The 12,181-nt window shown below is 38.5% G+C and overlaps 1 protein-coding gene across 2 annotated transcripts in view; it reads right to left on the bottom strand.

Moving 5' to 3' along the window:
• Nucleotides 1-638: 638 nt before the first annotated feature.
• The window catches only part of zic6 (zic family member 6), a 52,313-nt gene continuing 40,770 nt past the window's right edge, over nucleotides 639-12,181 (bottom strand). The window contains exons 2-3 of one of the 2 annotated variants that reach the window (XM_082553745.1): nucleotides 5,043-5,783; nucleotides 639-3,414 (exon numbers count right to left, since the gene is read on the bottom strand). In XM_082553745.1, coding sequence (XP_082409871.1) covers nucleotides 2,789-3,414; nucleotides 5,043-5,706 — 1,290 coding nt within the window. In that variant the 5' untranslated portion in view covers nucleotides 5,707-5,783 and the 3' untranslated portion in view covers nucleotides 639-2,788. Of the gene's footprint in view, nucleotides 3,415-5,042; nucleotides 6,286-12,181 lie in introns of those variants that run through there. The other variant, XM_082553744.1, reaches the window with a different exon arrangement.

Consider the following 12,181-nt stretch of genomic DNA (forward strand, 5'->3'; position numbering starts at 1 on the left):
TGAAAAGTTAAAAACAAAAATTAGCTGCGGTCAGATTCAAGAGGGATTTGTAAAGTGCATCATCAAAAATATCTGACTCTCCCAAAAGATCTATTCCCATGAGCATCATGAGCAACGAACACTAGAACCAGAATGCATAAACAAGTGCATCACAGATTGCAAGTATCACCATCTCGATAACAATTACATTGTGGAAATACATGAAGAATGTGTGTTTTAGTCAAAAAAGATGAGAAGATTAAAGAAGATGTTTTTTGGATTTTTTTCCACAGTTTTATAAGCGTAGAAGTAAACTTATGTCGCTTGAAATTGTTTTACAAATAACGTAAAAATAAAAGCAAATGTAACTAAAATTGCAAACTCTTATGTAACATCACAGAATGTGTATAAAGTAACATGTGTAAGGGGTGCATAATCAGATGTAGTTTCAGCCTATTTTTCCCATATATTCTATGATCAGAGCAAACTCACCTATAAGTAAAATTATTTCACTGCAATAAAGAACAATATATATATATCAAAGCCTGTCAGATCAACATAATAAAATATTCCAAGGAAACATAAAATTGGTGCACATGAGACCTGATTACACAAACTGGTATATGAGGTTAGATGGCACTAGTCATTGACGTGTTTAATGGTAGAATATGCTGACATCCATACAGGTGCAATGAATAACATTTTCTAATAGTAGTAGAGTGGAATTTCTTTTTCTTTTACTTTATTTGTGATTATTGCCACCTTCACAATGACCAAGCACTATACTTTCCTGAGCAGGACAAGGACATACAGTATTTGCTATACCATACATACTTGTGTACATAGTCTTTAGCTACAGAACATACCTGAACCTGATCACTTAATTTCCAGTTACTTTTTCTTTTGGTATTGTTAGAGAGGGGGTGTTGCTTCTTGGACAGGAAACAGGAAGTGTTATCTCAGAATAGACTGGATAGGAACAATAGTTCACTAAAAATGAGCTATTGTCTGCACCAGGATTAGTAGCAAAACGGACTAAAAGCTCTGTACAGACAAATACAGGCTTCAAACTGAAATCCCAATACCACGTTTTTTATTTTAAAGAGAGTTTTAATTGAAGGGTTGTATTTGAAGGAACAAAAAACAAATAAATGTGATCATATGTTTCTCCCAAAATGTGCTATAGGCGAAGTAAAACATTTAACTATTAATAATATGTGCATCCATAAAGAGCAATCAAGTGAATCATTTTGAGCTTTTTTTCCCCACAAAAACCAAACAAACAAAAAAACTTTCTAACTTATACCAATACCCAAATCAAACAGAACGGCACATATGTCTAGCAAAACAGTTTAGAATGTAAAAAGTGTCAAAATTCTTAGAATGTAAATATCTTTAAAGTATGTTTAACTTATAATCTGGGTCTTTTCTTTTTTATCTTTACAGCTTGTTCACCTTCAAAATAAAACGCTCCATGGTGTATATGTGCGTCTAAATAAGACACAGAAATAATATAAGGAGATAAAATTTATAAACTGATTTAAACATGAAGAAAAATCAGATTTGATATCACTAAATGAAAACACGCGCGAAACCCCGCAACAAAAACACATCTCCAGCCTCTCCAAAAAAAAAAAAACAACAACAACAAAAAAATCATTGCGCAGTTAAGAAAATTAAATTCGTTGAGTAGACTGCAATTTCCTTTTTGTATTAAGAAGAGTTTATCTTACCACGTTACAGTTACCTTTGATTTTACCTCAATCAAATCACTTCCACATCTAGTCTAGAATATAGACTCTGCATGTATGTACATATAGATTATGCAGACTCATCGGTAGGTCTGGCTTGCACAAGAATGCAAACTTGCAAATATGGCGAATAGCACTGGATGTGTTTTAAGGGGAAGAACAAGGTTTGGCATCATGCATTGATTGGGTTTAACCACACACTCCTGATCAAAGAGAATATAGACACTTTAATAAAATATAGGATAATTAATTATACAGTGAGCTTATGTACTTTTGAACTGTATGCTAATTAAACGTTTGAATAGTAACACGACCACTGGTTTATACTCACACTCTTACTCTGCACAGAAATGTGAAATATACATATAATACACAGTGTGTAATAAAAATAATAAAAAAAAATGGGGCAAAAAGTGAAACATAATCAAGGGCAGGAAAAAAACTAGTGAGCATTGCGGTATTTTAATTACAGCTCATGCTCCAGGCCCGTCACGCAGGGTTGTTAAACCTCAACATTTAACTTGAGGGGGGCGAAAAAAAATTAGATATTTATTTTATCTTGCGACGTACATAAGTCATGAATAATATTTCTATTCATCCAGACATACATTAGACTAGTTTACATTCAAGAAAGACCCCTACAGTCAGGGCTACATTCAGCAAGACACTTCCTTTTACTTAAAAGATTCAAAGTTCAGAATAGACTAATCAACACGCAGATTTCCATTAAATCCTTAGTCATTTTTTCCCCACTTAAAGATAGATATCTTCAATACTTATGCAACACAACGAAAACTAGAAATACACATAACGGTTCCTATAATCCACTTTTGGGAGATGTATGGGCTTTAAACCAAACCCAACCGAACAGACCTCACGACAACAAATAAAGCTTGCCACATTTCCATTGAATACTCAATAGGATAACTGAGGACGTCACGCAAAATATGTAATACAACATTTACGAAAGTACAGAGAACAACAGCTGTAGGTTTGAGCTACCACATGAAAAAATAGGCCCAACATATTAAGCCGCCTGTGTGTGTCCCAACAACACCTCAGAGAGACGGGATGTTATTGCATTGCTTTGGTGGGAAAGAGTCCACGCCGCTGTGGCATGTGTACCATCCATTAACAATACTTTTCTGAAAGGAAGAAGCAGGGGAGAAAGTCCTTGAGCTCTGGGCAAAAGCGTGACCTGTCTGGCTGCAGGGGTACTGGGAGGACTGAGGCCTGTAGCTGCCTCTCTGTAACAACAAAGGGTCCAAGAGGGGCTGTGACCTGTGTGTTGAGTAGTCCAAACTGCTGTCAAATGTGTGATGGAAACGTGACCTCGGGGTCGGCTCGTCTCGACTCTCTGGGGACAAGGGGACATCTTGAGATGAGGTGGGTGGATGAGTGGGGCTGATCTGGGTTCCATCCGAGACTCGGCTTGACCTGCCCTCCGCAATGTGACCCCCACCACCAGGACGCGCGTCGCCGTCTTTGGCGACTTGGGTCTTGTTGCAGTGGAGTTTCATATGTTTTCGCAGGGAGCTTGGGTGGGTGTAACACTTGTCGCAGCCCCTGACCTTGCACATGTAGGGTTTATCACTGGAGTGCACATGTGAATGCTTCTTTCTGTCGCTGCTGTTCGCAAACCTCCGGTTGCAGCCCTCGAACTCACATTTAAAAGGTTTTTCACCTAAACGTGCAAAGAGAAAAGTGACGGCGAGTTACGAAAAGGTTTGCAGGTCTCCGCATGTTCTGCCTGACCATGTAAACTAATGTTTATGTGGGCTGGGTCAGTGGGTGGGCCATGTCATATGAAATGGGAATCTAAAAGTTTGGGTTTTTTTTAAAAGTGCACAGCCATGTTTCGCCCAACAGTGTGAAATTACTTTTAATCACTCGCTCAGCAAAACACAGAGTCGCCCATAGGCATCGGTTAGAATTCTTTAAGAATGTGACACTTAAAAGGTAAATTGCTAACAATTTACAAATAATAGTTGCTGAAACTTTGGTGCGGTGCTAATTGCAACAAATGAGGCAGTGTATCTGCAGACTAAATCAAAAAGGCTCCAGGGCCTAGTTAAACATGCATTAGATTAACCTGCGACCGCAGTTGATTTGTTTAAATTCAGTTACCATGCTTAGAGTGAATTATGGCCATCAGGATACTAATTGTTCTTCTAGCACAAAGCTGCCTATAGCTGCTAGCCCTCGTCCTCCTGCCGGACTGAAGGGAAAAAAAGAAAAGAAAAGAGTCTGAATCGTAATCCTTGCGTGTGCATATTTATCTAAATTTAAAAACAGAATTAAAAAGAAAAAGCTAATATCTCAATATATATTTTTACATAAATTGATAAGCTGAACAGAGTGTGCAGTTGTGTAATAGCTTAAATGCCATTAAGCCTCTCTGTTCTGCCTCTGTCTCTTTGCTTTCATTAGTAAAATAATTTACAGCACAAGAAAAAGGGCTGCTTAATAAACGCCTTTCGGTCCAGCTTCTCTTATTTCTAAAGAGGCTATTCAGTACAATTTGGCTGTATTTCATTGTAATTAAATCTTGTTCCGCAAATTTTGAAATATTTTATATACAACACAAGCAGAAATATTATATATATATAATTCTGTGCTTATGTTAGTTGTGCAGAAAAAAGGGCAAAAGTTAGTCTGTAGAGTGATGTGAGTTTTCTTTTTATAAAAGGTTCACACTGCCTCAAGTAAGATGTCTATTAGAGTCAACAGGGCATAAGGAAATCATTCAAATATAACTCATTTTGTTTACAATGAATGAGGTCATCTCTGTACTTACCAACTACTGCTACATCACAGTGTGATGTGCTCTGTTAGTGTTCCTGAGTACAGGAGATGAGTCCCTGGGAGGCAGAGGCAGCGTAACGGCTACGTCACGACTCTCCGGTGTCCCGGGATTTATTTAATAATTTCACTGAATGAAGTGGGAGAGGCACCCAAACCACTAGGCCTGCTGCCTATACTACACATAGTTTGCAACTGTCTTACTACTTCTCTGTCAGGCAGTAACGGAGAAGGCGACAAGTGTCACAAAAAGCTTTGCGTAACATTTCAATAACACTTTACATTGTGCTGTGCAGATATAATAATAATAATAATAATAATAATAATAATAATAATAATAATAATAATAATAATAATAATAATAATAAATGTTTTTAAGAAAAAAAACTGAATATTGAAAACATGAAAAATATGTTCACATTGGTAAAAAATGAAAACTACTAAAACGTTATTAATATTATTATTATTATCATTATCACTATTTGTGTTGTTGTCTTATCATTAACTGACCTGTGTGAGTCCTCTTGTGGATCTTTAGATTTTCTGATCTTGCAAAAACTTTCTCACAGCCGTGAAATGGGCAGGGAAATGGCTTTTCCCCTGTGTGGACTCTGACGTGGTTCACCAGCTTGTATTTGGCTTTGAAAGGCTTCCTGTCTCTCACACAATTCTCCCAGTGACACACATATTCAGAGTGCTCAGGTCCTCCGACATGCTCCACTGTCACATGGGTGACAAGTTCATACATGGTCCCGAAGGCTCTGGAGCAAGGCAGCTTTCCAGCCCCCTCTTGGCCGTCACTCCACTTGCACACCAGCTCATGCTTTACTGTTTGTTTTGAGCACCTGAGGAAAGCGTCTCCTCCTCCACGCTGAATTGCCATGTTCAGGGGTTTGTACAGACCCAGGAACTGAGTGACAAGTTGCTGGCTGTTTCCCTTGGGGCTGATAGTTTGGCCGTACGGGTGAGTCCGGGTGAGGAGGTCGCCAGGCAGACCCAGCATCATCTGGCTGCCGAGATCTCGAGATGCGTCGGAGGACGCATGGGCCTGCTCCTGATAACTTGTGAAAAAAGTATGGTTTCTGTTGTCTCTGTAGCCATGAAAGTCACGATAGCGTCCAATCCCTCCATGTTGGTTAGGTCTTGATGCCAGTTGATCAGTGACGGGTGGCATGCCGGCTCCAGAAAGATTGGCTCCAATGATAATGCCCCTAGGGCTGTGCTCTAACCGGTGACTGGGGTATCCAGAGTCTGAAAAATTGGGAACCGAATGGTCAACATATGCACTGGACCTCGTCTCTGGGTAGTCTCGCAAATTGTGCGAGGGGCAGAGTTTTAAGGAACTGCCAGTGGGGTGTCCCATGTGCTCTCCTGCCAAAGGTGGCAGCACCACGCTGGGTTCAGTATTGCTCTCCCCGGGGTTGACGCAAGAGAGAGGGCAGCCACTAAACCTCGAAAGGCTTGTCATGTTTTGTTGTGAGTTTGGCTATGAGTTTGCAAAATCAACCAATTCAGCACTCAGGATACACCTAGAAATTCTGTTTCCATTTTCCTTGTTGTATATCATCTGCATGTGAAATTCTTGGCCGTGAACTTCGCAGAAGTAGGAACCAGACTCAATTTCGTTAAAGTTGGTGTGAGTCCCATGCCGTTCACTTTGCCCTCTTGATTTGTGGCAATAACCGTGGTAGTAAAAATGCTTCGAAACAGGCCATGGTGCAATATAAAAGCACAGCAGGCCAACCTGCTTTTAAAAAGGGAGCTTTGGGATTGGTTGGAATGCGCTGTGATTGACAGGCGCTGGGTTTGTTTTAAAAGGGACACGCAGGCGTTCACTGCACGACTCCGTTTTCAAATATCGCAGAGAAAATGCTTTGAAATGTGCCGCGATACTCCCAAATATTGCAGCCTCTTTAACTTCAGGCGACGTCTTATAATTCCCCTTCTCTAAATCTCTGCGTAGGAAAAACGCACAGGTTAATGCATAATACTAATCTTCTAGTAGAAATCGAGTGATTAAAAACCGACGTGAGCAAAAACACAACACAATCAGTTCCCAGCCTTCATGCCTTTTATTTCAGCAAATGTCCTGCTCCTGCCTGGCAAGTATAATAGAGAGACTGGTCCTTGCGTGTCCAGGCCAATTATTGTCAAGACTTTCATTTTGAGTAGAGCACCTCGTTTGAAAATAGTCAGAGTTACAGAATATTATTCCTCACAAATGCAGCAGTTGTTTGATTCAAACAAACAAACAAACAAACAAACAAACAAACAAACAAACAAACAAACAAACAAACAAACAAACAAACAAAAACATAATTGCTTCGGCACTCATTAACCTATATGAGCACCACGTTTAGATCCACATTTTTTCTAATAGTAATAGAAGGCTACTGTTCTCTCTCCGTGGTAAGATCATTGTGGTACATTTTTATTTTAGAGTACATTTCCGTACGGACGCAGTAATCTATTGGGCTCGTGTAGTATGGAAAATACAACTTTGATAAAGCAACAAGTAGTCCTACGAGGCACGATAATCATCTTGTTGGAAATAAAAGTTGTTTCAAACATACATTTCTAGTAGTGTCACTGGGGAGTACAGCAGAACAAGATGTACTATTTTATCCATGTGCTTATTGTAAATCACGCCTGTATATAACGCTGTTCTTATTAAGCCTAAATAAATTAATAATTTTCAAAAGTTCATCACGCACCGTCGTGCAGGCTGGCACAAATGTGAAAATGGTTACGTAAAATGCAGATTATGAAACGTGACGAACAGCAGTGGATAGGCTCCACTGTTCCTAGGAAACTCAGATAAACTTTCTTACTTTGGGGTGCTGTGAGGACAGCGAGCTTCAAGCTCCCCAAGCTGCTGAACTGCAACACATATTTCTGCACGTTTTCGAGCTTTGACGTGGCTCTGGTTCGATAAACACGCAGCTTTTTGGGGGGGGTTTTCCACCCTAACCACTTTAGCCTGATTCTTTTATCTGTTACTTTTATTTCAATCTACACAACTCGGCGTAAGATCCGAACTGCAGCTTGCAGGTTTAAGGTGAAAACCCCTCTTATTTCCAAAGACTTGAGCTGGTGGTATAATCAACGTGCAAAAAGAAAAAAAAAACTTTCTGACGTCACCTGCAGTGGGTCCTATGCAGAGACAAAGCAAGGGGCCCACTTGACATTAAATGCTGGAAAATAGTAGACATTCCCAGAACTGGCCTAATTCCGTGAGGATTGTAATGGACGCTCATGTTTATCAACCTTTAACCTGATGCATTTCCGAAAAAAATCGAGGTTTAATGGCCAATAAACTGAAAGTTTCCAATCATATATTCAGATGGCATAAAAGCCTGAGAGACCTCAAATAACCCCTGTTCCTCATTTACAGGAAACAAAGGAAAACTGTTTAGAGTAGCTGCACTTTAAGGACTTAAATTCATATGCTGATTTTGAGGCTGTTCAGGTATACCCTTTCAGCAAGTTAAGTTTGAGACAAAGGCTTACACATATCTAACAATTAATAGGCCTTTTTAATATTTGCCCCATTTTTGTGCTATAGCAAGGAAATGTGAGCTCTTCAGTTAGTTAGTGTACCTGCTTTAAATATTACATAAATGTAACAATTTTTTAATTTCATGAGATAAATATTGTGAGAGGTTACCTTCAAACAATAAATCATAAAATTGGAAGCAATGGCAACAACAGTAAACAGTGTTTATTTGGTTAGGGGTTTGCAATGTTGCTTTACGCACATGCAATGTTATTATGACAAACAACTAATTTGAAAATTGCACGTCAATGTACAAAACTTCAGGTCAAATATCTACTTTGTAAGAAATGTAAGCATTTTGACATCTGAAATCTCCTCCAGCCCTGCAGCCTTATAAGTCTGGTTTATGCTGGCTGTTTGACAAGGCAGATGAAATTCTGGTGACTGCTGCATGTGAAATATCACTTGCAACAATCAAAACATTCATGTCAGGGCATAGTTTTTACAGCCACAAGGTCCATGTCGCTCCAAGACGCTCTTAGTCAATATGAATCAAATATATTATAAAGGCGCAATGCAGAGAAAAAATGGAAGACAAGTCAAATGCCAGTTTAAATTCAAGGCTTACTGAATACGAAGCAATGTTATAGACTGGACTGAAAATTCAGCAAGTTCAGTTAATTTAACCTTGGATGGTGATGAGAAGAAGTCTATTTTTTTTTTTATTAAATAAGACCCTTTTTGGGGAAAACTATTTGCACACAAAAGGGAAAAACAAGCACCACCACACACACACACATAAACACACACATATTAAAATGAAATGTAGCCTGTTGTAGGCTATATTATAATAATATGGCTGCTTTTCTATAATAATCTAGTCACTATCCGTATACAAATCACTAGCGTTACACATGGTGAATGCTGTAATGTAACACAAGATATAAATAATAATAATAATAATAATAAAAAACTTCAAATGGAAACCAAAAACAAAATGATTTCAAGTATCCATATTCATTTGTGATTGTGTGAGCTGTGTTTGTGTTTTCTTGTAGTAATAAGAACGTGTGTATGTGGGTTTGTGTGGCTGTTTAAACAACTGCATGCATTAGTGTGGAGTGCGCTGAAATATTATAATTGATGAGGGATGGCAGTGCACAGTCTTGCCATGACTTTATGAAATTTAGATGAATTAACAGGTTTGGGATGAGTCCATTTGGAGACAGATGCTCGAGCAAATCACAGCAAGAAGTCATTTAGCCCTCTCCATCAGCCATATAAAGGCAAACTCCATGTGCTGTAGTCAGTCAAGGCCCAACTGACCATATAATCTATGAAACACATACAACGATCTGCACAGTTATTATTGTATTACATACAGTTATGAGCCTGTAATGAAATAAATGACGAAAATATGGAACTGCGGAAACATTTCGCCACTGAAAAACATGAGAATTGAAAAAAACTAAACACATGCATAGCACAAAAACATGCCTAGTATCAACGTAATACAGGCACTGTGAAATTCTATATTACAAGACAGTTAAATTACCGTTTGTATTGTAAAGCAATATGATGAGAAAATCCTTCTCATTATCAGCTGCTACATGTGCAGGAAAAACTAAAACAGCATTTGTTGCAGCTCCATGTGTTTTGAAACCACAAAGCATAATGTAAATTTTTGCTTTGTGAAAGCACTATGCATTCTGAAAATAAGTGGATGCACATGTTATGAAGACAAATAGCAGAGCTGGAACAAATAAAAGAACCTCTATTATTCTCAGACTCTATTAAATTTACTGGATGTTCGAGTGAATGCGAACCTGAGCCACTGTAGTGTTTTAAGCTCCATCGAATATAAGAGAAGTGGGAAAAGTGATAGAGAATGCACCCTTATTCAACACACAAAGCACCACAATTCATTTTCTTAATAAATCAAGCAACAGACATGACACATTTAAACCACAGCAAAATGTGGAAGTTCAATCTTCACATTGTCTATTTATCCAAAACAGTGAATCACAGAATCATCCATGTAATTGTGCCTCTGGGATACATTGATCACTTTACTTTACATTTTAAAATGTAAATACTGAAAACAGGATCACATACAGTGGCATTCGGTTGCAGCTTTTCCATTTTAGGAGAGATTAAGGTTATACTTCTGTCTGGTCACTACTGAGTTAATTTCAAGTCCACAAACTTGTCTATAGCACTAGCGGCCTAAGCCGGCCAAACATAGTGTGGGCCACAGGCCAGACATCATGGACTAAAAAAAATCACTCAACTTTGCTACATGCACATACACAGAGAGAGAAAAAAGACTGGGCTGTGATATGTCTACTGGTTTATATAAGAATAGAATTACCATGCATCTAGGTCATTTACGAAATTACACAATGGAAAAATCCTTTATAATTACTGACTCTAACACATCTAGTTAGAATAAACATATAAATGTGAGATGTTTACCATTTAGGGTGATGATTATGTTCTGCTCTTTTCCAGCAGCAGTGGGCCTACTGTCACAGAGGTATGCACACTAAAATATTCTGATATTTTTTAGGTAACGCGCATGCTCAGTTGGAAGAAGATTATGTTATAACCAATAGGCTATTCCAACGCCCAGTGAGGTAATCCCAGGAAAGATAACTAAATAAGCAAATTATAAATACCGCAGTCCTGCAGAAGAGCCTTCAATAAATTGGCACGTTTCATTACGGATACTTAAAAAGCTAGCTACAGAATGAATAAAAACACACACACCCAAATACAAAGTAATGATATATATGCATATTCCTGCAAGAATTTAATGCAATTGGCCATTAAAAAAAACATATAAAAATATTAAATTAAATATACAAATCAGTATGATTGTAAAATGGATTTGCAGCTTTACCTACATTAAATTAAATAGATACGTCCAAACGTGAGAGGAAAACGCCACTCAGCGCAGAGCTCGATGTTAAATATTTTGGGGTAAAAAAAAAAAGCTGGTGTGCATGAGACAAACAATACGCAAAACCGCAGTCACGTTAGTTTTGGAAAGTTTATTTCCCCACTATTTGAAAGTTCCCACATTTTCTATTGTTCAATAAATAATAATAATAATAATAATAATAATAATAATGTTAACGTTCCCGGGAAATGCTCCCCTTCCTGGCAAGAAGTCGTGGATAAAATACAGAACAAAACAGAAATTTTAAAATAAAAAAATAAATAAAAATGCTACCTAATACTCTTGTAATCCTGACTCTCTTTATGTTTGTTTTGATGAGAGCATGAATAATTAGTAAATGAGTGTTTGATGTCCCCAGTTGTCAAATTCCACATTCGTGCAGTGAATTGAATAAAAAATATTCAACAAATGCCAGGATACAAGAAGAGATCAGCGGTAGTTTTAAATTTAACTCTCAAGCAACAGTTGCTTTACATTAGGCCTGGCTGATGACAGCTCCCCCCCCCCTTTTTCTCAGCAAGAGCTCGGTGCCTACGCTGCTGCTCTGTGGCTCACAAACATTTGTGACTCATCTTAACCATGTCACTTAATTATTTCATAGCGGTAATATGGCTTGCGAATACACGGCACATAACCTTAAGTGGTGTATGGAGCATTCACGTTTCAACGAGCCAATAAAATATGGAGGGAGTTTAGGAAAACTTAACAGGCTGCTTGTCGCTTGCGAAAGTTCACAAAGGTCGCAATAAATCCCGATGAGTTTTTTTTTTCTCTGTGTGTATGTGTTCGTCTTACACTGTGTGTGTGTGTGTGTGTGTGTGTGTGTGTGTGTGTGTGTGTGTGTGTGTGTGTGTGTGTGTGTGTACGCGCTTACTGTGTTGCAGTATGAGAAGACGAGTGTGTGAGAATGAAGGGGGGAGTAAACTGTGAGAGGCTATCCCTTCGTCGTGAGAGAGAGAGAGAAAGGGAGAGAGATGAAGAAAAGTAGAGAGAGGGAGGGAGAGAGGCTGAGCGAGAGAGAGGGAGAGGGAAAGGGAGAGAGAGCGGCTTATGGAGGAAAACGATGAAGTGAATCTCATTTTTCCCTCTCCCCCCTTCAAAATAAGTTATTGAGTTATGTTGTCGAGTCGTTATGTAAAAAAAGCGTAAATGTTATATTAGTATGCGAGCTGGTTAGAAAAAGAAAAAGAA

Source organism: Aulonocara stuartgranti (genome assembly GCF_965226115.1).
Source record: "Aulonocara stuartgranti genome assembly, chromosome: 2".
Lineage (NCBI taxonomy): Eukaryota > Metazoa > Chordata > Actinopteri > Cichliformes > Cichlidae > Aulonocara > Aulonocara stuartgranti.